This window comes from Canis lupus, chromosome 16 (genome assembly GCF_048164855.1).
Source record: "Canis lupus baileyi chromosome 16, mCanLup2.hap1, whole genome shotgun sequence".
In the NCBI taxonomy this organism is placed as follows: domain Eukaryota; kingdom Metazoa; phylum Chordata; class Mammalia; order Carnivora; family Canidae; genus Canis; species Canis lupus.
Window position 1 is genome coordinate 809,292 of NC_132853.1, and position 24,175 is coordinate 833,466.

Consider the following 24,175-nt stretch of genomic DNA (forward strand, 5'->3'; position numbering starts at 1 on the left):
CCTGTTTGTCACTGTTTCACATGGAACATATACCTAGAACTTGCTCGTCCTTACCAAGCAAGAACCACACTGATTACGGTCAAGAACCGTAATCCAGTGATGTCTATTTCAGGACCCAAGGAGCCGAGGAATTTTGTCTTACTAAGACTGTTGGCATTTGAGACAGGTCAGCCTGGGTTTGGCCCCAAACTTCTTGGGCCTCATTTTCTTCATCTGTAAAATGGGGCTCATGTTCTTGCAAGAACCTCCATGATATGGATTTCCAGCTTCTTTTCTTGTTACTCTCTTGTTATCTGTCCTGCAGTAACTCCTTGGATGCAACATGGTCTCTTTGCGGCTTAAAGCCTTTGTATGTGCTCTTTCTTCCTCCTGGAAGCCCTCCTTGCCATGCCAGCTCAGGCAACCTACATTTGTTCTTCAGATCCTAGTGTGCGTATTAGTCAGGACAGGATGGGCTGTGCTGCAGTAACAGGCAACCCCAGAGTCTCCATGGCTTATCACAGAAATCCGCTTCTTGCTCAGGCTGTGTGATGGGCGCTGTTTATCATGGTCACTCTGGGACCCAAGCTGATGGGAGGAGCTCTGTATCCACTTGTATTGCAGCCAACAGAAGCAAATGTGGGGTAGCACACACCAGCTCCTAGCACTCCTGCCCTGAGGTGACACCCCCATTTCTGCTCACATTTCATTGACCAAAGCGAATTGTGGTACCACACCAAACTTTAGAGCCAATAGGGAAAATATCTTTCTACTGGAAGGAGTAAGAACCAAACCACTAGTAAGCGACCTGAAGACTACCCCATTTAGAGATTATTTCTTCAGGAGGGTCTCCCCTTTCTTGCCCCCTGCCCCAACTCGGACAGTTGCTGATGAGTCCATGTAGCTGCTTTAGTGCTCCTGTGACACCTTGTACTTCTCTGCTTCCCTTCCCACACTCATTGTGTCTCCTTCCTTGCCTCTCTCCCTGACTGAGCTCCCTAAGAGCAGAACAAAGGTCAGTTGGTCAGTGTTCACTGTGTTACCCTCACGCCCACCCCTGGTTGTGATAGGTAAGTAGGTCCTCATTATCTAGAGGACAAGGAAACAAAGGTAGAACAAACGTGCATGCGGGGCGACTGCTGGGTCGTTGTGATGAGTAAATGTAAAATAATAATAATAAGTGCCTTGTGTAGTTGTAAGAGCCAGCTTATAAAGTGCCTGTGCCAGGGGTTTGTAGCAGGCCCTCCAAGTACTCATGGTGGTGATACAATGAGAAAGGAAGCGGTAGAAATAACTGATGTTTGGCAAGTACTCACATGTGCCAGACCCTCCCATGGCTTCTTTGTGGAAGTTAACTGACGTGGCGGTTCTCATGTGTTAGGGCTCATGTTGCATCTTGGTCAGTTTTGAGGCTATTCATAAGTAGTTTACTATAATAATTAGTAAGATTCTGAGGATAGCTACTTATTTTGGGTGACTTAGAGATTTTTTATTTTAATGAAAGATACTGCTTTTTTTTTTAAAGATTTTAAAAATTTATTCATGAAAGAGACACACAGAGAGGGGCAGAGACCCAGGCAGAGGGAGAAGCAGGCTCCCTGTGGAGACCCTGATGCAAGACTGGATCCCAGGACCCCGGGATCACGACCTGAGCTGAAGGCAGACACTCAACCACTGAGCCACCCAGGAGTCCTGGGTGATTTAGAGATTTATTGGCGCGCTTTCTATAGCCTCATGTGCTCATTTGTGCTACATCTTTAGTGGGAGAGAATGGTTATAGAGTTAAAGCTAACAATCGCTGCCTGTCAGCATTGAGCACTTAACATGGACCATAGTCAGCGCTTAACAGTTGATGTACACTGTCTCCTCTGTATGGGGACTCTGACGAGACAAGTCAGTTATGCATACAGTAATGGTGTGGCCAGGATGCCCTGACTCAAGCTTTTAAGCAGTCCTCACCTCCCTCACCAGGAACTTACTTAGCCCTGAGCACACCTGTGGGCATCGTTTGGGAACGTCAAGATCACCATTGACAGAGAGCAAAGCTACTCCCTGCTGAGCAAGTAGACACAGTGATGTTAAATTCTCGGCCAGCAGCTCACGTATAGGATGATTTTATTGAATATTTTTTTGTTTTGTTTTATCAGAGTAACGAGGGAGCACAGGGAAATGATGGTGAAACTGGCCAAACAGAACACCAACAAGGCCAAGGATTCTTTACGGAAGGTTCGTACCAATGCAATGAATAAGCTGAAGAAATCAAAGGACAAGGTCTCGGAGGACACCATTAGGCTCATAGAAAAACAGGTACTGTTGCCAGCATCTGTGGTACGTATGTGTCTGACCCAGGGAACCACTTGTTCATGTCTGAAGAGAGGGAGAGTACAACAGAATACCCCTGACTCTTTCCTTGGCACGATCAGGATTGACTGAGCCTCTGTTTCTGGGCTTAGCCATCGGAACATGGAGGAAGGGACGATGCCATGGACTCTACTCTGCTGGGCTCCAGACTCCGTGCTGAATGCTTTCTATCATTTCATGTATCCTTGTCGCTACAAAGTTGTGAGGAGAGTGAGGTTCAGAGAAGCTAACTAACTTGCTCCAAGTCACACTGCTGGTCAGTTAGAAATGGATCCCAACGCAGGCAGACTAACTTCAGAGCCTGGATGCACTGGGCTCCAGACTCCGTGCTGAATGCTTTCTATCATTTCATGTATCCTTGTCGCTACAAAGTTGTGAGGAGAGTGAGGTTCAGAGAAGCTAACTAACTTGCTCCAAGTCACACTGCTGGTCAGTTAGAAATGGATCCCAACGCAGGCAGACTAACTTCAGAGCCTGGATGCAAATGCTCTCTCGCGTGCGCACGTGTGTGTGTGTGGGGGGGGGGGGGGGGGTTGGGGGGGTTGCTCTTCTGAGTGCTGGACTCTGAGTGAGGACTTAGCAGTGTTCTTACTGCACCGAGTAGCGGCACTTGAACAAAGTGCTATAAGATAGTGAAGGATGGGGGTGGGTAGAATAACACGGGCAAAGGTACTGTGTAAAAGAATGTATGCAGGTGGGTAATTGTAGTGTGAACACTGGCTGAGGCTTGGGAGCGGATGGATGTGGCAGCTAATTCATAGCAGGGCTTGAAAACCAGGCTGAGCAGCTTGGACTCCAGCCTGTCCAGACACTCCCATGCTGGCTATGCAGGTCTGTCAGTCATCTGTGGGCACAGTAATGCTGTGACCACCTCAAAACTCAGTGATCTACAGTATCAGCCTTTATTTCTTAGTCTCATTTCTGTGGCTCAGCTGGGGAGTCACTGTTCTAGGCTGGGCTCAGTGGGTTTGCTCTAAATGTTAGATTGGGTTCAGATCTGCTATCTCTGTCCCTCAATCTTCTGGAGTCAACAGGCTTCCTAGGACACCTTTCAACAGCAGATGCCAACAGATTAAGCCCAACCATTCAAATACATTTGAAGCACCTGCTCTTGGCACATCCCACTGGCCAAGCAAATCATATGGGCCAAGCCCAGTGTCACCAGCACAGGGAAATATATATGTTTGTGGAAGTCTAGGGGAGGGTGTGAATATTTGTTGAACAGTAATCAAATCTACCACAGTATCACAATCACTTAAGGATCTTATAAAAATACAGGTTTCTGTGGCTCCATACCCAGAGATTGAGTCAGTGAGTCTGGTGTGGGGCCTACAGATTATTTTTAGATTCTCCCCAGGTGATTCTGATACATTAACTCCCTGGAAAGACTTTTTTCCAGACTGGGGAGATCACATCTGTGTTCATGAGAGATGACTGTGTTGGCTGGGTAGAAAACAGGTTGTGGAGGCCGGAAGGCCAGGGAGGCTGTTGCAGAAATCCATCCAGGAAATGGTGGCTTGAACCTGAGTGGTACCAGTGGAATTAAAATAGGAAGATGAATTTAGCAGTACTTAGGAGGTAGAATGATATTTAGCATGAAATTAAAGGCTTACCCAAAGCTTCTGCATTCACATTTTTTAAGGAAGATTAAACATGAATGTGGGCAGGATGGGGAGTAAGGAGGCTAGAGGCTGGAGGCAAGGAGCATGAGCGCTGTTAGGGAGACATCTGGAGAAGGCCGTAAATTGACTAACCGCTCCCTTCTCTTGGACCAGCAGTTAGAATGACAGTTGTAGGCCAGCCCTAGCAATCACCCAGGAAAACATTTAGGATGCCTGGGCTCTGCTCCTCATTCACTGAGTTTTAGTAGGTTTCCCCAGGAATGTATATTTTTAAAAAGCTCCCAGATAATTCTGCAAAAGCCAACACAGATGGTAATTAATAACCTAGAAGCCTAATGGTGTATCCCTGTGATGTTACCAGAGTTGCATCAAGGTGGTTCTGCACTTGATGTCCTGTGACCTTGGGGATGCTACCTGACTGCTTGAAGTCTGCTTGTTCTGTAAAAAAGGGTTTGTAATTCCTAGCTTAAAAGATTGCTGTAGACATGCTAGAGTTCTACACCATTAGAGTATCTGACACCTGGCCCCTCCTGACCCTCAGAGCTCCCTTCCTGCCTTCATTGTGGCCTCTTCTTTCCCTGCATCAGCTAAAAGAGGTTCCTAGATGAGGCTGGTCTTTTCTGAGCACTAGTCAGGCCTTGTAGGAGTCTGTCCTTGGTCCCAGGTGGTCATCTCCCCAGGATATTCCATCTCTGCAGTCCACCCTTGACCTGTTCCTTGCTTCCTCACAGTAAACCCTTGGACCTCAGGAACGTGCCAGGCACTTCTCACTCAGCAAGACTGGGCCTCTGCGTCAGGGACCAGAGCCCATGTCCATGTACGCTGAAGAGGAAAGAATGATCAGATAAGCAGTATACCCTTGATCAAACACACTGACAAAGACATTGCTAGAAGCTTTCACATTAGCACCTGGCTTTTCACCTTCCTTTTCAGATTAGATTTGTTTCTTCTATGCTTATTGCTATTGATTATTATTATCTTTCGAAATGAAAATGACTATTAGTTTTTTCTGATACTAAGCTATGCATGGTAGTATAATATTTTTTTTTAATGAAGAAGAAAGTAATTGAAATTTCATCACCCAGAGATGACCATTGGTAACATTCTAGTGCAGATCTGCACATTTTCTCCGTGATGGCATGCTAATACTAGAAAATAAAAGATCACAGTGTATGTACATAACATATCCTGTGCAGCAATCTTTATTAAGATATTCTCATTTAAACATGAGTTCTTACCATTAGTGTTAATAACTGCCTTTATTATCTATCATAAGTGGAGTAAGAAAATCTTTAGGAGACAGACTTGTGCACACTTTATTTTGTCCTTTTTTCCTGCCAGGAGGCACTGAGCTGGAGTTTTGGGTCTGTGGTTTTTGTTTTCATTTTTAAAATAAGCAAGGCAGGGGGTTGATTGTTGTTTTATCAAGGTTTTTAAAAATTTATTTGTTTACTTTGTTCCTGATTATCAAAGTAATGTATGCTCACTGTAGAAAACAGGGAGAGTTCAGAAGACTGTTTTAAAAAAAAAAATGGGGAAAAGTTCACACCATAAGCCCACATTGCAGAAGCAACTGCTGTTAATATTTTGGAGTATTTGTGCTTTCCCTCTTTTTTTTTTTTTTTAACTACCTAGTTTGTAACGTATCTGAGGATATGTAGTATGCATATGGTTCTGTACTCAGCTTTTTATTTTCTGTTTAGGATTAAACCATTAGCATTTTCTCGTGTCTTAAAAAACTGTCTGTAAACAGCCATTTCTGATGGTTAGAGAATAGTCCGTCTTGTGGTTATACCATAATTCACTTTCATAGGCCTCTTGTTGGACATTTTGTTTGTTTAAACTTTTTTGTTATAAATAAGGTTGCAGTGAATATTTTTATACATAAATTTTTGTTAAGATGATTTCCCTGGGATAAAGTCCAAACTGTGGAATTATTGCACATTGGGAATACATATTCTTAAGATTCTTGGTATGTGCTGCCTAAATCACTCACAGGGGTTTCAGAATGTATGATGTTTTTGTTTTTGTTTTTTAATTTTGCCTTTTCTAATCCCTAACATTTGAACTCAGAAATTTTTTTTAAGATTTTATTTATTTACTTGAGAGAGAGCGAGAGTGAGCATGAGCAGGGGGAGAGGCAAAGGGAGAGAGAAAGGGAGAAGCAGACTCTCCACTGATCAGGGAACCCAATATATAGGGAGTCCGATGTGAGGCTCCATCCCAGGACCCTGGCATCATGACCTGAGCTGAAGGCAGATGCTTACCTGACTGAGCCACCTAGGCATCCCTTGAACCCAGAATTTTTAATGTGAGTTTGAAATGATGCTTATCTTGGAAGATTTGTCTTTACTTCTATACTCCACAAAAAATATTCAGTTATTTTTTATATAACTCTATACAACCTTTCAAAAGGATAATATAGCAGTATATACCAAATTCCATACATTTCTGACTCAGTGGCTAAAGAATTTATTCAAAATAAATTGTCAAGAATCTTACCTATTATCTGTTAATGTATTATATACATAATAGTTGAAAATTAGAAACTGTCTAAATTTCTGACAGTGGGAACATAAATTCTTCTACATCCATTTACTGGAATCTCTATATAGAGACAGTTATAAAAACATTTTGCAGGGGCACGTGGGTGGAACAGTCAATTAAGCGTCTGATTCTTGATTTTGGCTCAGGTTGTAATGTGAGGGTCTGGAGATTGAGCACCAAGTTGGGTTCTACACCCAGTGTGGAGCCTGCTTAAGACTCTCTCCTTCTCCCTCTGCACCTCCCCACAGCTCGCTCTCTTTCAAATAGATCTTTTTAAAAAATATATTGCAGAAATAAGTTTCTTTTGGAATTTATTTTTTTAAGGTAGGTTACATAACAGTATAATAATATGATTCCATTTTTATAATGAAAATCTTCATGTACATGAAAGGATTGGCAGCTTAGTTTGGAGCGCCTAGCTGGCTTAGTCGGTAGAGCATGAAGCTCTTGATCTTGGGGTTGTGAGTTCGAGCCCCACATTGGTTGTAGAGATTACTTAAAATCTTAAAAAAAAAAAAGATTGGCAGCGTATCCACTTGAGAATATTAATAGTGGTCATTTCAGGCAATGGGATTATGAACAATTTAAATATTATTCTTTATGGGATTTTTTTTTACATTCCAAAATTCTTTTGAGGTCGGATTTTTTTTTAAAAGCTGTATTATAAACATTATACAAATGTTTCTTTGGTGTATAAAAATGAAGGGATCAAGTTGTAGGTTGCATGCCTATAACCACGTCTGATCCTCACCCACCCCTACCCACCAACTTCCCCACCCAGCTGCCCAGGCCAGCTCTGCAGAAGAAGGACCGAGGCCTACCCGCTCGGGACTCTGACATCTGCCAGCCTGCTGTTTCACCTTTGCTTCAGTTTGCTATAAATGGGCCTGCTGAGCGTTAAAGCGCTTGGCAGAAATCACCAGTAATGCTGGCCAAGATCCTTTCACTGCCGCCTTTTTCTGAGAAATTGCTGCTCTGAAGTGAAGCTGGGTGCTAATGGGCAGAAGGAGGGAAGGGCTCCTAGTGGGCAGGCAAGCAGGCGGGGAGGCTGGGGTGGGTGAGGCACTGGGTGTTCTGAGCCAGGCTTTGGGGAGGATGACTTGCCACCTACCTGCCCCAGCCATGCATTGTGTGCGCCTGCCTTCCCCTTTCCTGTCTCCTCCTTTCACTTTCCTGAACCAGAAGGGAGCAAATGTGACGTTGCTGCTGCTGCTGCTGCTGGTGCCACAGCCATTGATATGGTCTTTATGAGGCAGCAGATTAAAATGGAAAGGGCTCTTGCTGTGGCGGCAGGCCTGACTGGTTCAAATTCCCAGCTCTTTCACTTCTCCGCTGCTAGGGTCAGCAAATAGCTTCACTTTTTTGAGCTTGTCTCCTCATCTATAAAGTGGGAAGAGGGGTGCTCATCTCACAGGTTTGGTGAGAGGACCAAGTGACACACATACTGAAAAGTGACTGACATGCTTGCCAGTCCTCAGTAATTGTGTCCTCAGTATGTGTCTGTCCCATTCCTTTCTCTGCCCTTCTGACTATGAATGTGGGGCTGGGATTGATTGTTGGAGTGACTCACACAGCTTGACTGGAGTGAGGAAGGACCAGGCCAGGTGCTGGGGACTCATCAAAGGCAATCAGGGTGGGTAAGTTCCTGGCTCAGTCACACTACTGACTTTTTAATGTGATTTTGGGCAGGTTAGTTAACATTTTATGCCTTGGTTTACTCTTCTGTAAAATGGAGATAATACCTGTTCTCACCTGCCTTATAGAAGTTATGTGTAATTGTTGGATTTGAGTGAAATAACAGAGGACAAAACCCCTTTGCATGCCATGAACGACTGTGCAACTGTCAGGATAAATGGTTAAATATTCAGTGTTTTAAAGGGGCATAATAGCATTTCATATGTTTTGAAGAAAGTGTGAAATAAGTCATATAAAGTTTTTAGCTCAGTGTCTGGCATGTAGTAATACTAGGTAAGAGGGAACTGTTGCTGGTGCTGTTGTCATTGTTGTTAATCATCATTATTTTTTTTAAGATTATTTATTTATTTATTTATTTATTTATTTATTTATTTATTTATTTATTTTAGAGAGAGGGAGAGAGAATGTCCAAGCAGGGGGAAGGGCAGAAGGAGAGGAAGAGAGAGAATCTCAAGCAGACTCCCCGAATAGGGAGCCTGACTTGGAGCTCCATCCCACGACCCTGAGATTATGACCTGAGCCAAAATCAAGAGTCGGGTGTTCAACTGACTAAGCCACCCAGGCAGGCACCCCATGTTAATCATCATTATTTTAAGAAGTCTGATAAAGATGAAAAAGATGAACTTACAGGCAGACTGTCCTCAAGGGCACTTTGTGCCTATAATTTGGTAGAAAGTTAGTAAATATTTTCATTAATTGATTAATTTGAAAAGAAGTCAGGAAGTGATAATAAAAATCAGAGTAGCACAAGCAGCATTTGCATAGCAAATAACCAGTTTAAACTGTGCTTGCATATTCATGAATGCTTTTAACCCACACAACTACTCTCTGAGGAAGGGACCAGCATCCCCATTTGATAGATGAGGTAACTGAGATTCAGTGACTTGCACATTGTCATCCACTGAGAATTTAACCGGGCTCCCATATTATCACAGTGTTACCCCTGGTACTCTTTCTCCCCCAGTCCTCATTCCTGTTCCCAAATTGCCCTGGTGACATTTTTTCAGAATAGGCTTCTGGCACTTGTTCCTGGCTGCCCCAGGCTGCCAGCTTCCAGGCGCTGGAGTGAGTGCTGCTGGGCATCATGCCACCCTGCATGCAAGGCAACTATTCCGGGCGGGGGCAGCAGGATCTGAAGAGTATGTGGCTGAGTGAAGAGGGATCAAGCAGCCATTCTGAGTGCAGCCGCTCTGCCAGCATGCCCAGCAGCCCCTGACACTGCTTCCTCCAGCTACAAAAAGTGCAGCTGTTGCTATGGTGAGAGCCTGTTTGTATCCCTGCCTGGGGCCAATTGCTCCAAATCCTCTTTAGCCTTTCTCCTTTCCAGTGCGTTTCGTTCCTAGTTCTTGGCTAAGGCCTGTGGTCTGCAAATATGTAAGACAGCCGTCATGCGGCTGAGCACACAGATCCTGGGCCCATCCTTGAAGGCTTCCTGTCTTAGGTCCCTTTTAGACTTGGGGGGGAAGCTGTAACACTTACTAAATTGTATTGTGTTTTGTTTCTCATTCTTAATACATGTTTATTTTTGAAAATTTGGAAGATATAGAAAAGTACAGAAAACCTTTATTATTCATTTAGTAAATATTTTGTGAGCATTTGCTATACACTAGGTCTTTTTTTTTTTTTTTTTTTTTTTTTTTAATTTATCCGTGAGAGACATAGGCAGAGACACTGGCAGAGGGAGAAGCAGGCTCCATGCAGGGAGTCTCACGCGGGACTCGATCCCGGGTCTCCAGGATCACGCCCTGGGCTGAAGGCAGCACTAAACCACTGAGCCACCCAGGCTGCCCTACACTAGGTCTTCTATAAGATGTTTCCTTCCATTTTTAAGAAATAAGCATTTTTTGTAACATATTTGAGATCTGGCTTTTTCTTTAACTCTAAAGGTAACATGAGCATTTTCCCATGGTATTATAAAGAATATCTTGAAACATTATTTCTGTTTATCTGATTACAAAAGCAATCCATACTTGTTATAAACTTTCAAACATTTCAGAAATATGTACTAGAAAAAAAAAGAAAAGAAATATGTACTAGAATGTTACTCATATTTGAACCCTTTCCATAAGAAGTGGATAATCTCAACCATTTTTAATGGCTATATGTATTCAACTACTTCTGTGTTATATCACTTTAGATTTTCTGATTTTTCATTATTAAAAATAAAGCCTGGATGGGGGCACCTGGGTGGTGCGGTCAGTTAAGCATTAAGCTCTTCATTTTAGCTCTGGTGGTGATGGGTTTTTGGCTTGGGTGGTGATCTCAGGGTTGTAAGATTGAGCCCTACATCAGACTCCTTGCTTGGTGTCAAGTCTCCTTGAGACTCTCTCTCTCTTTTGCCCCTCCCCACTCTCTAAAAATAAATAAATCTTTAACTATAAAGCCTAGATAAATATTTTTGCATATGGAACTTTAGAAAAATTTTTTCAGATTCCATCCATGTGGTAATTTCCCCGTTGAGAGAATTTAGGAGTTAAAAACCGGTGTGGACATTTGCATTGATTTGAATTCCTATCATTGATATATGAGCTCATCCATTTTACCATAGCTTTCTGGCATTGAATACTGTAATTAAAAGCTACAACATCAGATTTTGTTAACTACAATAACTGAATTATATATTGTTTTAATTTGCATTCCTTAGTGTCTGTTGAATTTTCCATGTTTGTTAACCAGATGTACTCTTTTGTTCAATATTTTTTTTCCTGCTTAATTATTGGGATCTTAGTAGTCTTATCAATTAGTACGAGGCCTTTATACAGCATGGTGTCTGAGGTGGAGGAAATTCTAGAGTCATTAGTGACCGATAAGGCCGGCTTCTCTGTATTCCTGTAATAAGAATTAAGAATTTGGGGCTATGAAATCAGACTACTGGGGATTAAATTTTGTAATTGTTACTTGCAGCTATGTGTCCTGACAGGTGACCCAACTGCCTCAGGTTCCTCATCTGCAAAATGAGGATAATGACAGGATTTCATGGGGCTGCTGTTACGAGGCAGTATATAAAGTTCTTGGCACAGTGCCTGGCTGGGACTAAACAGTGTGAGCTTTTGTCACCATTGCTGTTTCCCAAATAACTTGTACATAATTTTGGAATGCTTGTTCCCCTGCCCTGTCCCAGGCTATTCTCGAGCCGTCTCCTTTTGTGTCCCCACAGATCAGCCAGATGGCTGACGATACAGTTGCAGAGCTGGACAGGCATCTGGCAGTGAAGACCAAAGAACTCCTTGGATGAGAGTCCACCTGGTGCAGCGGTACTCCAGAGCCTGGTTTCTTTGGATCCCGTGGATGGCAAGTTGGTGCCTCTCTTCCCTGTCCACGCCGAAGGCTGTCATCATGCAGTTGTCACTGTGTGGCTCAACCTTCTAGAGGGACACCCAGACTTGTTCATTCTCTTCTTCCTGCTCCCTGCCCAACCCATTCTGCTTTGGCCTTCTGCCTGGGTGGGCCTCCAGGAGTCCCTGCTGCCAGTGGATGGCCTCTACTCAGGGTATTTGCCCTGATCCTGACATTGCCAAGCGATCAGGACCACTGGCAGGCTCAGCACCTTATGTTTCTCATCTCAGGAGCTGCCTTTTCAATCATTTGGGCCCTGTCCCCAACTTTGATCTCTGGGCTGATTTGGGCCTTCACCTGCAACTGGATCCCTTTGCTACAGGCCCATTTTTACCTAACAGTAAAATTAAAATAAATTGGAAAAAATAACCACCACAAAGGAGTGGTCCATCTGGATTAACATTCTCTAAGGACCTGTGTATCAAGCCACCAGACAATACGTTTGCCTGGAGTCATTGTCACACCTGCTCTTTCCTCTGCCTGGACCATCCTGCCACTGCTGACCTACCTGGCCAGTCCTGTTCGTCCCTCGGGTCTCAGCTTGGGTATCACCTACTTCCGTCTTCCCCAGCCTACAACACCTGTTGTCGGCTCTTAGCGCTGTCCACTGCTTTTTAGCGGAACCTTCAGTATTCTTTTTGATAATTAGTCCATAGAGCTTCACTTTCCTCAGGACTTGATATAATGCCTGGAACACAGTAGGCATTCAGATATGTTGTGAATGAATTGAACGAAGTAGCCACTCAACAATGCTGACTGCTTTTCTTTTCTTTCCATCATAGTACCATCACTCTGTCACTTTCCAATCTTGCCTTTCCCTAGGGCCCGCCTATTATTGACAGAGGACTGGTTTGTTGTGGCTTATCTTTTGGTTAAGTATGGTTTTTTTCTTTAGTAATTACCTTTTCTTTAGTAATTACCTCATTCTTTTCTTTCATTATAATGTAGCTATCCTATAGCCGTAATACAGCTAGATACAGTTCTAGGCAGTATCTTTAATCTTCATGGTAAGCTGTGAGATGTATATTATCTTCATTTTACAAATAGGAAAACAGACTTGACATCATGAGATAACTTCCCCAAAGTGACAAGCCTAGTAAGTGATAAAATGTTTCGTTATGCATGGTCAGACTCATTTTACAGAGAGGGAGGAGCTCAAGAGAGGTCAGATTTCTTGCTCAGGGTGACATAGCTCGCAAGTGGCAGAGCTGGGATTCAAACTGAGGCCTGATCTAAAGCCTGTGCTCTGCCCAATGCATCCTGCAGCCTGCATAAACATCTAGTGAGCACCCACTGTATGTCAGGTACGGTGCTGCATGCTGGGTAGACATGTAAAATAGATAAGATATGAGGGGTACATGGCACACTAGACCAAGTCTGTCTTTGAGGGGTGCATGGCACACTAGACTAAGTCATTATCCAAAATGTTCCGGGTGGAAGGTAGGAAGTTCATTCCAGTTCTGCCAGATGGCTGCTTTTAGAGAGGAACCTACTCGGGCAGCCACCAGGCCTGGCTGCAACTCCCTCGAAGCAGCATCCAGACTTCCTGCTGTCTGACTCCTCTGAGATCCTGCCCCTTGTGGGAGGTCTGCTCTTCTCCCTCTGCTGGTGCTGATGGAGCACACTGTGCACAGCCGGTGGGGGTTCAGGGTCAGAGTCAGGTAAAAAATGAAAGAAGCTAACATAGTCTCCTGGCCTGCTTACCTGTCCTCAGTCCAACCCCAGCCCTGAGTGCCATCACAGGATTGGAAGTCAGCTGGGGGTAGAACAGGGATAGAAACAGCAATCAAGGACCCTTTTTTGGAGTAAACCACATGGCGGGGCATTGCAATTGTCTTTTGTGAGTGGCCGAAATCCCCCACTCACAGCAAATGTACTTCTCAAAGATGCAGGATTTTTTAATAAACAGAGGAAATGATAAATTATGTTGTAACTCCACTCCAAAGGCATTTGGTTCTTAACAGCCAAATCCTCTGTAGTCTTTAAATAAACAAAAACTTATTTGGTGAACAGACGGGGAGGGAGGGGGATGGAAAATGAAAGATTTTCTGTACTTGGGTCCCACATGTCAATAATTTCTCTCCTGTGTGTATGTTGGCCAAAGCTGTATATCATGATAAATGAATAAAGGAAAACCTCGAGCCCAGGGCAGCCAGACGGCTCAGCAAATGGCTTTCAGCTGATTGCTCTATTTCAGTTGACATTTATCAAAGAGTTTCTCTGTTTCTCCGTGTCAGGGCTGCCATGGTGGCAGGGACCGGGGATGAGACTACCTATTTGGATCTGCTGAGTAATGAGTAATGCTGGAGCAATGCCTTCTCCGTCTCTCCTTCCTTGAACTTCTTTCTTTCAAAAGGAAAAGCTGGGATGGAAATTCCTACCTTTGGCACAAGGATTAACCACCTCCTCCGTTCAGCTCACCAGCTTTCTAAGTCTCACAAAACATGGAGGCCAAAGAGAACTCAAGAACTTTTGTCCTGTTTTTTTCTTGTTTTATATGCTTGTGTGCATGCGCATGTGTATGTGTGCATGTGTGTGTGTGTGTGTGTGTTGGAAGTTACAAAAGAAACTATAAAAAGTTAAAAGAGAAACTTCTCTTAAGTTCCCATTCTTACTCCTCTTTAGCAATTAGATGTGTATCCTTTCAGACCTTTGTATGTACATAATTTTTAAGAAGCAGGGAAGGGAACTATTGTGTTCATATTCTGAAGCTTGCTATTTTTTTTAAAAAATCCAGCAACATATTATGGCCATCTCTTCATATGTGAACATGGAGCTGCAATTCACCCCTTTTTTGTTGCAGTGCAGTGTTCCATAATATGGATGTATCTTAACTTACTTCACTGCTACCCCTATGATATATTTTTTTTAATTATTCATGATAGTCACAGAGAGAGAGAGAGAGAGAGGCAGAGACACAGGCAGAGGGAGAAGCAGGCTCCATGCACCGGGAGCCTGACGTGGGATTCGATCCCGGGACTCTAGGATCACGCCCTGGGCCAAAGGCAGGCGCTAAACCGCTGAGCCACCCAGGGACCCCCCCCCCCCCATGATATTTTTAAAGAATCATTTTCCAGGGTTGCCTGAGTGGCACCATCGATTTGGACATCTGACTCTTGGTTTCGTCTTGGGTCATGATCGTGGCATCGAGCCCTGTGTCGAGCTCCTTGCATGACTCTGCTTGCAACTCCTTCTTCCTCTCCCTCTGCCTTCCACCCCTCCCTGCCCTGTCTCTCAAATAAATAAATCTTTAAAAAAATCATTTGACATGCATTGGAGGATGTTTCTTTCTTTCTTTCTTTCTTTTTTTATGATAGTCACAGAGAGAGAGAGAGAGAGAGGCAGAGACACAGGCAGAGGGAGAAGCAGGCTCCATGCACCAGGAGCCTGATGTGGGATTCGATCCCGGGTCTCCAGGATCGCACCCTGGGCCAAAGGCAGGCGCCAAACCACTGCGCCACCCAGGGATCCCTGGAGGATGTTTCTATTTAAAGATGATTTTTTTGTTTTTTGAGAAATAGGAACTCCTAAGTTTATTTGTTTTGTTGAGTTTTACTTATTCTTCCTCAACCTAGACTAATATTTGCTGAATGCCTGCTGAAGAATGGTGCCACGCTGGACACCTTACATGTGTTACTACATTTAAACTTCTGAACAATGCTATGCTGTGTAAATATTACTCCGCTCTCTTTACATGTGAGAAAACTGAAATTCAGAATGGGCATTTAGCTTGTCCAAGGTCACACAATTAGTCAGTGCCAGAGTGAAGTTTGAAACTCAGATCTGACTTTATTTTTTTTTTTAATTTTTTATTTATTTATGATAGTCACACAGAGAGAGAGAGGCAGAGACATAGGCAGAGGGAGAAGCAGGCTCCATGCAGGGAGCCCGACGTGGGACTCGATCCCGGGTCTCCAGGATCACACCCTGGGCCAAAGGCAGGCGCTAAACCGCTGCGCCACCCGGGGATCCCCAGATCTGACTTTAAAGTAGGTCCTTAATTAGTGCGCTTCAGTCCGCAAGTCTTCACTGAGTACTTACTCAGAATGCACTCAGTACTGCGCCTGGCCCCAAAGGTAATCGAAAGAGAAGCACAAAGCTCCCTTTCATAAAACAATTTACCTGTGTCTAATAAAGGTGTGTTGAAAGCTGCATGGGAGGTGGCGGCACATAGTAAATGCTGAAGGGATGGTAGCTCTAAGGGAGACAGGAAAGGGTTATATTTACATACTAGGTTTTCCATATTCTAATTTTTGGCCTTTTGATGAGTCTGGGACTGGAAGTGGGGTGTTTCAGTCTTGTTATTAGCATTCCTATTTCTTCTTGCACTTCCTATAATTTCTCCTGGATGATTTGCTGGGTTGTCCGATGCCCAGAGAGCTTGGCTCTTCTCGTCTTCATCTCAGTGCTTGGAGTCTGAGTTCTGGTCCTCTCTTAAGATCACAGCCCCTGCTTGCTTTTTGTTCACATTTGTTTGATGTATCTTTCCCATTCCTTTATTTGTAGGTTTCTAAATCACTGCTTTAGGTGTGCTTTCTGTTTTGGAGCTAGGTTTTATGATCCATTCTGAAATTCCTTTTAAAAATTATCTTTACGGGGCACCTGGGTGGCTCAGTCGGTGGTTAAGCGTCTGCCTTGGGCTGGGGTCATAATCTCGGGGAATAGCCACTCAGCACAATGTTCTCCAGGTCCATCCATGTTGTCGCAGGTGTGAGAATTTCTTTCCTTTCTAAGGCTTTTTTTCTCCCCCTGAAGATTTTATTTATTTATTCACGAGAGACAGAGAGAGAGAGGCAGAGACACCGCAGAGGGAGAAGCAGGCTCCATGCAGGGAGCCCGACGCGGGACTCAATCCCAGGACCCCAGGATCACGCCCTGAGCCAAAGGCAGATGCTTAAGCACTGAGCCACCCGGGTGTCCGGCTGACTCCTTTTCTTTTAGGAGGTGGCCTAAACTCATTCAAATGTATTGATAATACTGAAATGTTTAGTAGAACCCTACGGTTACTCTTTTTTGCATGCAGTATTAATATTAGGTATTTTGGTGTCTAAACCCTTAGCAGATGAGGGGCTGGATGTTAGGTTGAGGAGGAGGATTGCTTCTGCCCAGAGGAGGTTCACTGCTTGTTGAATGAACAAAGAAGTAGCGGTCCCTGTCCCTCACGTTCCTCTGCTCTGGTCTTTAATTCATCACATGCTGTTAGCTCAAGCTGAGACAGAGCCTTCATCACACCCTGTCTTCTGCTCCACACCCTTCGATGGCTCCCTGTTGCCTGCTGAGCTGTGTACAGACTTCACCGGGGTGTGCAGTGACTTCTGCCGTCTAAGCCTCTGGATCTCTAGCGGTGATACGCCTCTCCCAACTACCCCAAGGCAACTAGTGCTTAAGCTCAATGCTATTATTACCTTTTCTGAATTTTTGTCCTGCTTTCCTCCACTTCCGTGTCTTGTCTCCTTTGGCTGTTTGCTTGCTACACGCTGCCTTAGATCGCCGTCCCACCCAATAGGCAAAATTTGTCCAGCCGCCACAGCTCTCCTTGCACTGATTCGTTTCTGTATCTTGATGTTTCTCCTGATTCCTAAATGTGTGTGTGCCCACTGACCTACATATACCTCTAGCACCCCAAACTCAGCAGGCGCCATCTGGAAAACGTGTCCCCGCCAGGCCTGCTCACTCCCCTGCGTTGCCTCCTGGAAATGCCCTTGCTGTCCAAGCAAGTGCCAAACCAAGACCTTGGGAGCCACCTGTCACCTCCCTCTCCTTCACACGGTCCTCTGGGAAGTCACCAACCTGTCAGTTGTACCTTTGAAGTGCTCTCCTCCCTAACATCCTCGAGTGGTATGGACCGGGTAACAGAAGTGCCAAATGTTTCAGGCTGGCTCTGCCTGTGTCTTGGGCCTTCCTCGGAGACAGTACACCACAGGCCCGAGATACGCCTTGTATGAATCCCTGAAAAGAAGGTTCTCTGCTCTTTTAATCTTTGCATCCCATGACTAGCACAGTGCTTGGCTCAGAGCAGCTGTGAAGGAAATACTTGCCCAATTGTCCAGGGCCTGCCTGGGCCTTGAATACAAATGAAGTCAACTCAACATCAGTAACCCAGAGTTTCCCTAATTATTCTCACCTGCTCACTCAGACCTCCAACCTCATCTTGCAGAATCGGCCTCCAGAATTTCTTAGCATCTAAAGGCTGCCTCCCGTGGTGTCCCTGATCACCTGGCGTCCACCCTGCTCCTCTGCTGTCCAGGTTCTCCCTTGCTGGCATCTGCAGTTGTGAATGCCACCTGGAGCTTCGCCTTCACTCCCATTGGAAGTGTCTGTCGGTGACTGGAGTGCTGGCTGCTGGGCTTGGGTCACCCAAACATGCTGGGTGGGCTCCTGAAGACGCAAGGGAAGGTCTCTTCCCTAGTGCCAGGCCACCCTTGGCCCCTGCAGAGCAGAATTGCTGGGGTCCAAGGCCCTAAGGCTGCCTCATAGGCTGGTACCCGCCCCCCAAATTGTGGGGCACAGCCTGTCCCCTGCCCCTGCCCTGAGGTGGCTTGGGGTGCATGAGCCTTCTCTCCCAGGCTCTAGCCTCAGCCCAATTGCCCCCTTTGGTGATGATGATGATGATGATGATGATGATGATGATGATAGTGGCTAACAGTCCTGGACCTTCGCTAGGTATGAGGCAGCTCTAGGATGCTAGTTCTTAATTGCTCATTTTATAAATGAGGGAAGTGCACAGGGAGGGGTTAAATTGCTCAGAGACACACAGGACCAGCAGAAGACACAAAATGCAGGGCGTCTGGTGTCTGACTCCCAGTCAAGCAGCTTCAGAAGTTCTTTCAGCAAACCGGCCCCACAAGGTGTAGGAGGTGCCTGCGAGCTATGGTCTTGTCTCAATCTTGCCCTTTGTTTTGTTTGTTTCTTAAAGATTTATTTATTTATTTATTTATTTATTTATTTATTTATTTATTTATTTATTTATTTATTCATAGAGACACACACACACACAGAGAGGCAGAGACACAGGCAGAGGGAGAAGCAGGCTCCATGCAGGGAGCCCGACATGGGACTCAATCCAGGGTCTCCAGGATCACGCCCTGGGCTGCAGGCGGCGCTAAACTGCTGAGCCACCGGGGCTGCCCCAATCTAAGTACCCCAAGTAAAGGTCACTCCATTTCCCTGTGGGTACAGTGAGGGGCTGCACAACTGGGCCGGTCCCTGACAACATCTTCTCCTATTTGGGGGCAGAATAAGTAAAATACAGACAATGTTGCAAATGTTTTCAGAAAATTAAATTTATTGAATGTAAAGAGCAATCCTGTATTGTTAGATCTTGCTCTTTATACTTTTACTTTTGGTGTTAAATGTTCTTTCTATCACAAATCATGAGAAGTTGGTGATTCTAAAAGAAAAAAAAATCCCATTTAGAAAGATAAACGGTCGCCTTCTGTTGGTCACCTCTGTTCTTTGGGGTTTTTTTCTTTTTTTCTTTTTAACTTCACGGATGTATGAATCCCAAAGTCTGGTAGCTGTGGGACCTCCAGCCTACTCCTACGCTGAGGTCCTGAGGCTGTCCTCCAGGGGAAGCCAGAGCTGTCACCAGGGAGCAGGCAACAGAAGGAAGTAGTCTGACCTGTGTGGGAGTTGGGGACCCTGTGGATGAGCAAGTCCTGGGGGTGGGGCCGGGGTTGGATACAGGACAATAGTCAATCAAGAGGATTCAGAGACACACAGGGAGGAGGGACGGGGTCGAGAGAGCAGAGACAGAGACAGAAACAGAGAGGGAGAGAGGGAGGGACACAAAGGCCAGAGGGAGAAAGAGGCAGAATCAGAAACAAAGACACACATGCACACACACAAGTACGGAGTGGGCAAGTAGTGACGGAGACAGAAACCCAGGGTGACAGTCTCACTGTCACCCGGAGAGACATTCCAAGACCCCTAGAGAGAGATGCTGAGACAGAGACAGAGACACAGGGAGATAAATACATGCGAAGGGAGAAACGCCAGATTTCTGGATTTCCGGGGAGAGGAACACAGTTAAGGGATAGAGAGGAGGAAGGGAAGGAAAGAGGAGGAAGAGAGACAGAGACAGCGGGTGAGCGAGCACAGCAGCGCGGGAAGGGACACACGCAAACAAGTGGGGGACAGAATGAAGCAGAGGGAGGCATGGGGGGTACCAGCCCCGCCGGGGTGGGGGTGGCCGCAGGGCCCAGGGTGTGGGTGGAGGAAGAGGCGGCAGCAGCCAGGCCAGGGCTGCAGGGACCAGATAAGGATGGTGGCCAAAGGAAGGCGGGGAAGGAAAGACATTTACACCCCCCCCCAGGGGAGAGAGCCAGGGAGGCTGCCCCAGGTCCAGAGAACAATGGGTACTTGACTTCAGTGGGTCATTAATGAGACAATTAATGGAAAGAGTAACAGAGGCCTCCCCAGGGAGGATTTGGAGGGTGGATAAATGGAATTATTGTGGAGGGCGGTTCTAAGTGGGGGAAGGCCTGTCCCCACCCCCCCAGATGTCCAGCGTGCCAGTGCAGATTCCTGGCCCGGGGTTCAGGGCCTCCCTCAGCAATCGCACACATGCCTGATGCTCCCTCCTCGGACACCCTGGACCCCTGCCAGCCCCCAAATGCACCCCCCACATTTCCTATCCCCATGCCTTTGCTGCCATCACTTCCTCTACCTGGAATGTCAGCCCTTGATGATCTCCATCCATGGAAACCCTGCCCACTCCGGGGGTAAATCAGCGTGGTGCTTCCATGGGACGCTGCGTGTTGGAATAAGAAGAGAGCCCCTGAAACACAAAAGGCAGTGGAAGAGCAAGCAGAGTCGTAGGTACAATGTGACGCCCTTACGTAAACTAGCATGACACACACACAAAGTAATTTTAAAAATTATTCCTGACTCTATTTTCCATTATACATATATTTTTAAGGGGGGTGTGTGTGAAGCGATACTTGCCAAATTCATAATGGTGATTGCCACTGGGGATGGGGGGGAAGAGTGTAAAGGTACCTGAAATCATCTCATGTATGTGGATAGAAATGAAAACTCTACAAGTGTGAATTTGGGCTTGTGAAAATAGGAACGGTTGGTTATTCCTTTGTTTTCTGGTTTTGTTTAAATTTGTTTTTTTCCCAGAGAAAGAGAGACATCCTAGCTATACTCCAGAGCCAGCTCAGTGCCACTTCCTACAAGAAGCCTTCCAGAAATCCATCCACCAGTCAGATGTGGTCTCCCCTTTTGCTGGTATCCGCCTCTCAGGGCTCAAAGCGCTTTCCCTCTTGTGTTTCCCTTTGTGATGTTCGTGGACTGACTTCCCGACTGGACAGGAGCCCCCCAGCAGACAGGGACTTCCGGCCCCAGGCCCACACAGAGGCAGTACCCAGCTAGGGGGTGTCCGTAGACTGGGTCAAGCTCTCCCATCCACCGCCGTAGGAGGCAAATCACCAAGGCTCTGATGACATCATAGCTCCGATACCCACAACCAATTTTGGGGGAGAGAGGAGTAGGCTCCTGAAATTCAAAGCATTCCTTTCAGAATGGGACCTTGGGGGTGGCAGCTGCTACTCAGAAATGTTTAGGAGGTCTTGTTTGCTGACCAGGAAATCACCTGGTCCTAGTTTGCTGGTGTTTGTAGCACCATTGCTGATAACTAAGCCGAAGCTTGAGTCCCAGCCGAGTCCCATCTCCCCTCCCTAGTGAGGCAGAGACATGTAGCTCCTCCCACCCAAATATACCCTTTAAAAGAATCCCTGAATTCCCCTGGCCCCCAGTGAGTCCCAGTTGCTGGTAAAACGGAGCTGTTGTGGAGGCCAAAGCAGGAAGAGGAACCAGGTCCTTGCCTGCCCATCCAGGCAGGCATGGCCCAGCCCTAACTGCAGCCCCATCTCCTGAGCATCTATTCACTCCGTGCTCTGCCCTGAGCTACGGCATCTGATTTGGCTCTCACAGAGCCCCTGTTTTATGGGTGAGGACTCTGAGTCTAGACGATTTGCTCAGGGTCACCGGATGGCCCTAAGTGTTGGGACTGGGACCACGGTCTGAGCTGTTAGGTGGAGGAGGGTGTGTCTCTGGTGTGGGCAGTGGGGAAGCATGGCTCTCCTGACTTGTAGGCAACTCCCCTATCTCCCTGTGTGTTTGTTTTTGAAGGTAGTTTCCTGGAATTCCAATGTACAGGGGGGTCTAATGTGGGCGACAGCCCAGGAGGACCCTTGTGTGCCAGTCTAAACCCTGCCCCGCACAGGAAGGAGCCAGTAGCTGGGGGGAGACTGAGGCACAGAGAGAGACCAAGTCACTCATAAACAGAAGAACAAGTGGGTGGCAGAGCTGGACATGAGCTCCAGCCTCCTCACAGCTTCCAGCTCCCCCGGCCACGTACAGAGCAGGGCAGACTTCACCTGGGGCCTTGCAGTCCACTGGGCATTGTGGTGTCATGATGTCTTCACAGGACATAGAACTGAGAGTTTGGGGACCAGGGATGGGACTTAGAGATCATCTTGCTTGGCTCTCTCTTGGCAGCGATGAGGAACTCGGGGCCTAAAGAAAGCAAATGACTCACAAGGCCTTTTTGATGTCAGGAAGTCCAAGCCAAAAAAAGCAGCCTCATGATCCACAGAATCCCTTGGATTCTCAGAAGCTACTGACTCCAACTTTAGAACTTGTTTTAATAATAGGTAACCTGGTAGGCAAGCCCAGAGCAGATTGGGAACCATAAATCAGGATGTGGGGAAGGGTGGCTCACACTCAGCTGTAGGTTGAATGCTAAGTGCGTGCCTGCGTGAATGAATGAATGAGTGAGTGAGTGAATGAGTGCATGAGGGAATGGCTGCCTCCCACCTGGTTTCCCTTCCTCCGCTCCATCTCCTGCTGTCAGATCAATGATCTTAAAATGGCCTGCTCAGAAGTTCCCCCAGATCTTGCCACCGTCTGGATAACTGAACAGCCTCTGAACCTGCCTTGTTCCTCCGCCGCTGGCCCCTCGGACCCGTTCTCCGTGCGGTGACGACGCAGATCACGCTGTTCCCTTCAGATGCCGGCTCCCAGTCACCTGCAGGAAAAAGCCCCATATTCTTGCTTCAAGTTCTAACAGCAGGGTCTGACCGGAACCTTCTTTCCAACCCCTCTCACAGCAGGCCCTCCCTTGCTCGGCTCCCGTGGCTCCGGCCCTGAATCCTGTGTCCCTGCAGGCACTGGTCCCCGGACTGCACTTGCCACTCCTCTGCCTGAGGCACCCCAGACCCACCCTGCCCGACTGGCCCGGGCTGTCCTTTCGGCAGCCTCCTCATTTTACTGCTTCCTGGCAGCCTGCCCTGCCCTTCCTAGATGGGGTCCGGACCCTCTGTCTGCGGTTCACACCGCCACGGGCTGAGCCAGCAGCACAGCGCCCCATGTGCTCCTCAGGGTCTGCCTCCTGCCCAGACCGTGAGCTCCAGGGAGCAGAGACCACCTCGCTCGGCACACACTGTGCCCTCAAGCACCTGCCGAAAGATCGAGTAAACATGCTTGGCTGCCCTCTGAAATGGACTCACTCAGCATTTATTGAGCATCTACTCAGTCTTGCTCAATAGCAGAACTTTTTTTAGCGTATTTTTTTAGCATATTGAGCCCAGTTCTCCACACACCACAGAGGTGAACAAACTACCATGAGGTCCCCGCCTTCACCGAGAGCTCACTTGGAAGAGGCAGATGCTAAACAGGCGACAGAGTGACAACGCCAGGCTGAGCTGAGTGCTGCAGGCAAAGCAGAGGTGAGGGGTGGAGCACTGGGTGCAGGTTTGGTGGCAGCTGCCAGTATAGAGGGAGAAGTCCGGGAAGGCCTCCCAGAGGAGGTGGCATTTCGGTGCCGATCCAGGGCTCCCAAGAGGCGCAGAGCCTCTCCCCCACTCAGGCTGGCCGGGCCCTGGGCGTGTCCAGGTGAGACCGTCCCAGCCACCCACACCCTTTCTCCTTCCCAGGGCCGAAGCAAGGGACCCAGGCGGGGCCTCTGGGCTCTTCTCGTGCGGCACAAGCTGCGATTGCTTCAGCGCAGGGTCCCCCGCCGGTCGTGGCCCGGCGTCGTGGCCCGGCGTAGGGACCCCAGAGCGGGCCGCCGGGCTTTACCTCGCGCCCCCAGGACTGCGGCGGGCCGTGCGCAGCGCGCCAGCCCCATCTCGCCTCCTATATTCAGAGTTGATTAGACACTATTTCTGCCTGGATTTTCAGAAGGCTCAAGAGCTTTTTTAATCACTACAGTGGCTCATTACGGTTTTGCAGTGACACTCATGTCCTTCAGTTCTCTCCTCAGATTAGATTCTATAGTCAGATGAATATTGGATGATTTCATTACATACAAATGCAATCAACAGTTTTGCATAAATTTCTTCTCTTTTCTTGAGTTTCAATTGACCCCAGCACCCATGGTGGCAGGCACGATCCACATGCAAATGAGCTGGGTTTGCAGCCGGTGAGGGACCCAGAGGAGGCGGGCACTCAGCACCAGCCCCGGGAGGGAGCGGGCCTTGATTGCTCACGCTCTTTGGGAGAGGGGCCCTGGCAGAGGGGGTGCCGCCCCGGGCAGCTTCTGCGGCTGAGGCGGGCTATCTCCGTTCCGGAGGACGTTTCCTGCAGGGGAACTAGCTAGACCCAGGGATGCTCAGAGTCAGGCAGGC

At 47.0% G+C, this 24,175-nt stretch overlaps 1 protein-coding gene and 1 long non-coding RNA gene across 8 annotated transcripts in view; one reads left to right on the plus strand and one right to left on the minus strand.

Annotated features, from left to right (window-relative positions):
- MRRF (mitochondrial ribosome recycling factor) overlaps positions 1 to 13,709 on the plus strand; it is a 57,778-nt gene extending 44,069 nt beyond the window's left edge. For 4 of the 7 annotated variants that reach the window (XM_072777838.1, XM_072777840.1, XM_072777841.1 and 1 more), the window contains 2 exons: positions 2,127 to 2,286; positions 11,362 to 13,709. In XM_072777838.1, the coding sequence (XP_072633939.1) occupies positions 2,127 to 2,286; positions 11,362 to 11,439 (238 nt within the window). In that variant the 3' untranslated portion in view covers positions 11,440 to 13,709. Of the gene's footprint in view, positions 1 to 2,126; positions 2,287 to 9,211; positions 9,462 to 11,361 lie in introns of all 7 variants that reach the window. The other 3 variants (XR_012008255.1, XR_012008257.1, XR_012008256.1) reach the window with 1 other exon arrangement.
- A 4,643-nt stretch (positions 13,710 to 18,352) lies between these two features.
- On the minus strand, positions 18,353 to 22,330 carry LOC140605670 (uncharacterized). Its single transcript, XR_012008245.1, has 3 exons — positions 20,911 to 22,330; positions 20,209 to 20,319; positions 18,353 to 18,930 (listed from the first exon to the last, which is right to left on the minus strand). It is a non-coding gene; the product is annotated as an uncharacterized lncRNA (long non-coding RNA).
- Positions 22,331 to 24,175: the final 1,845 nt, after the last annotated feature.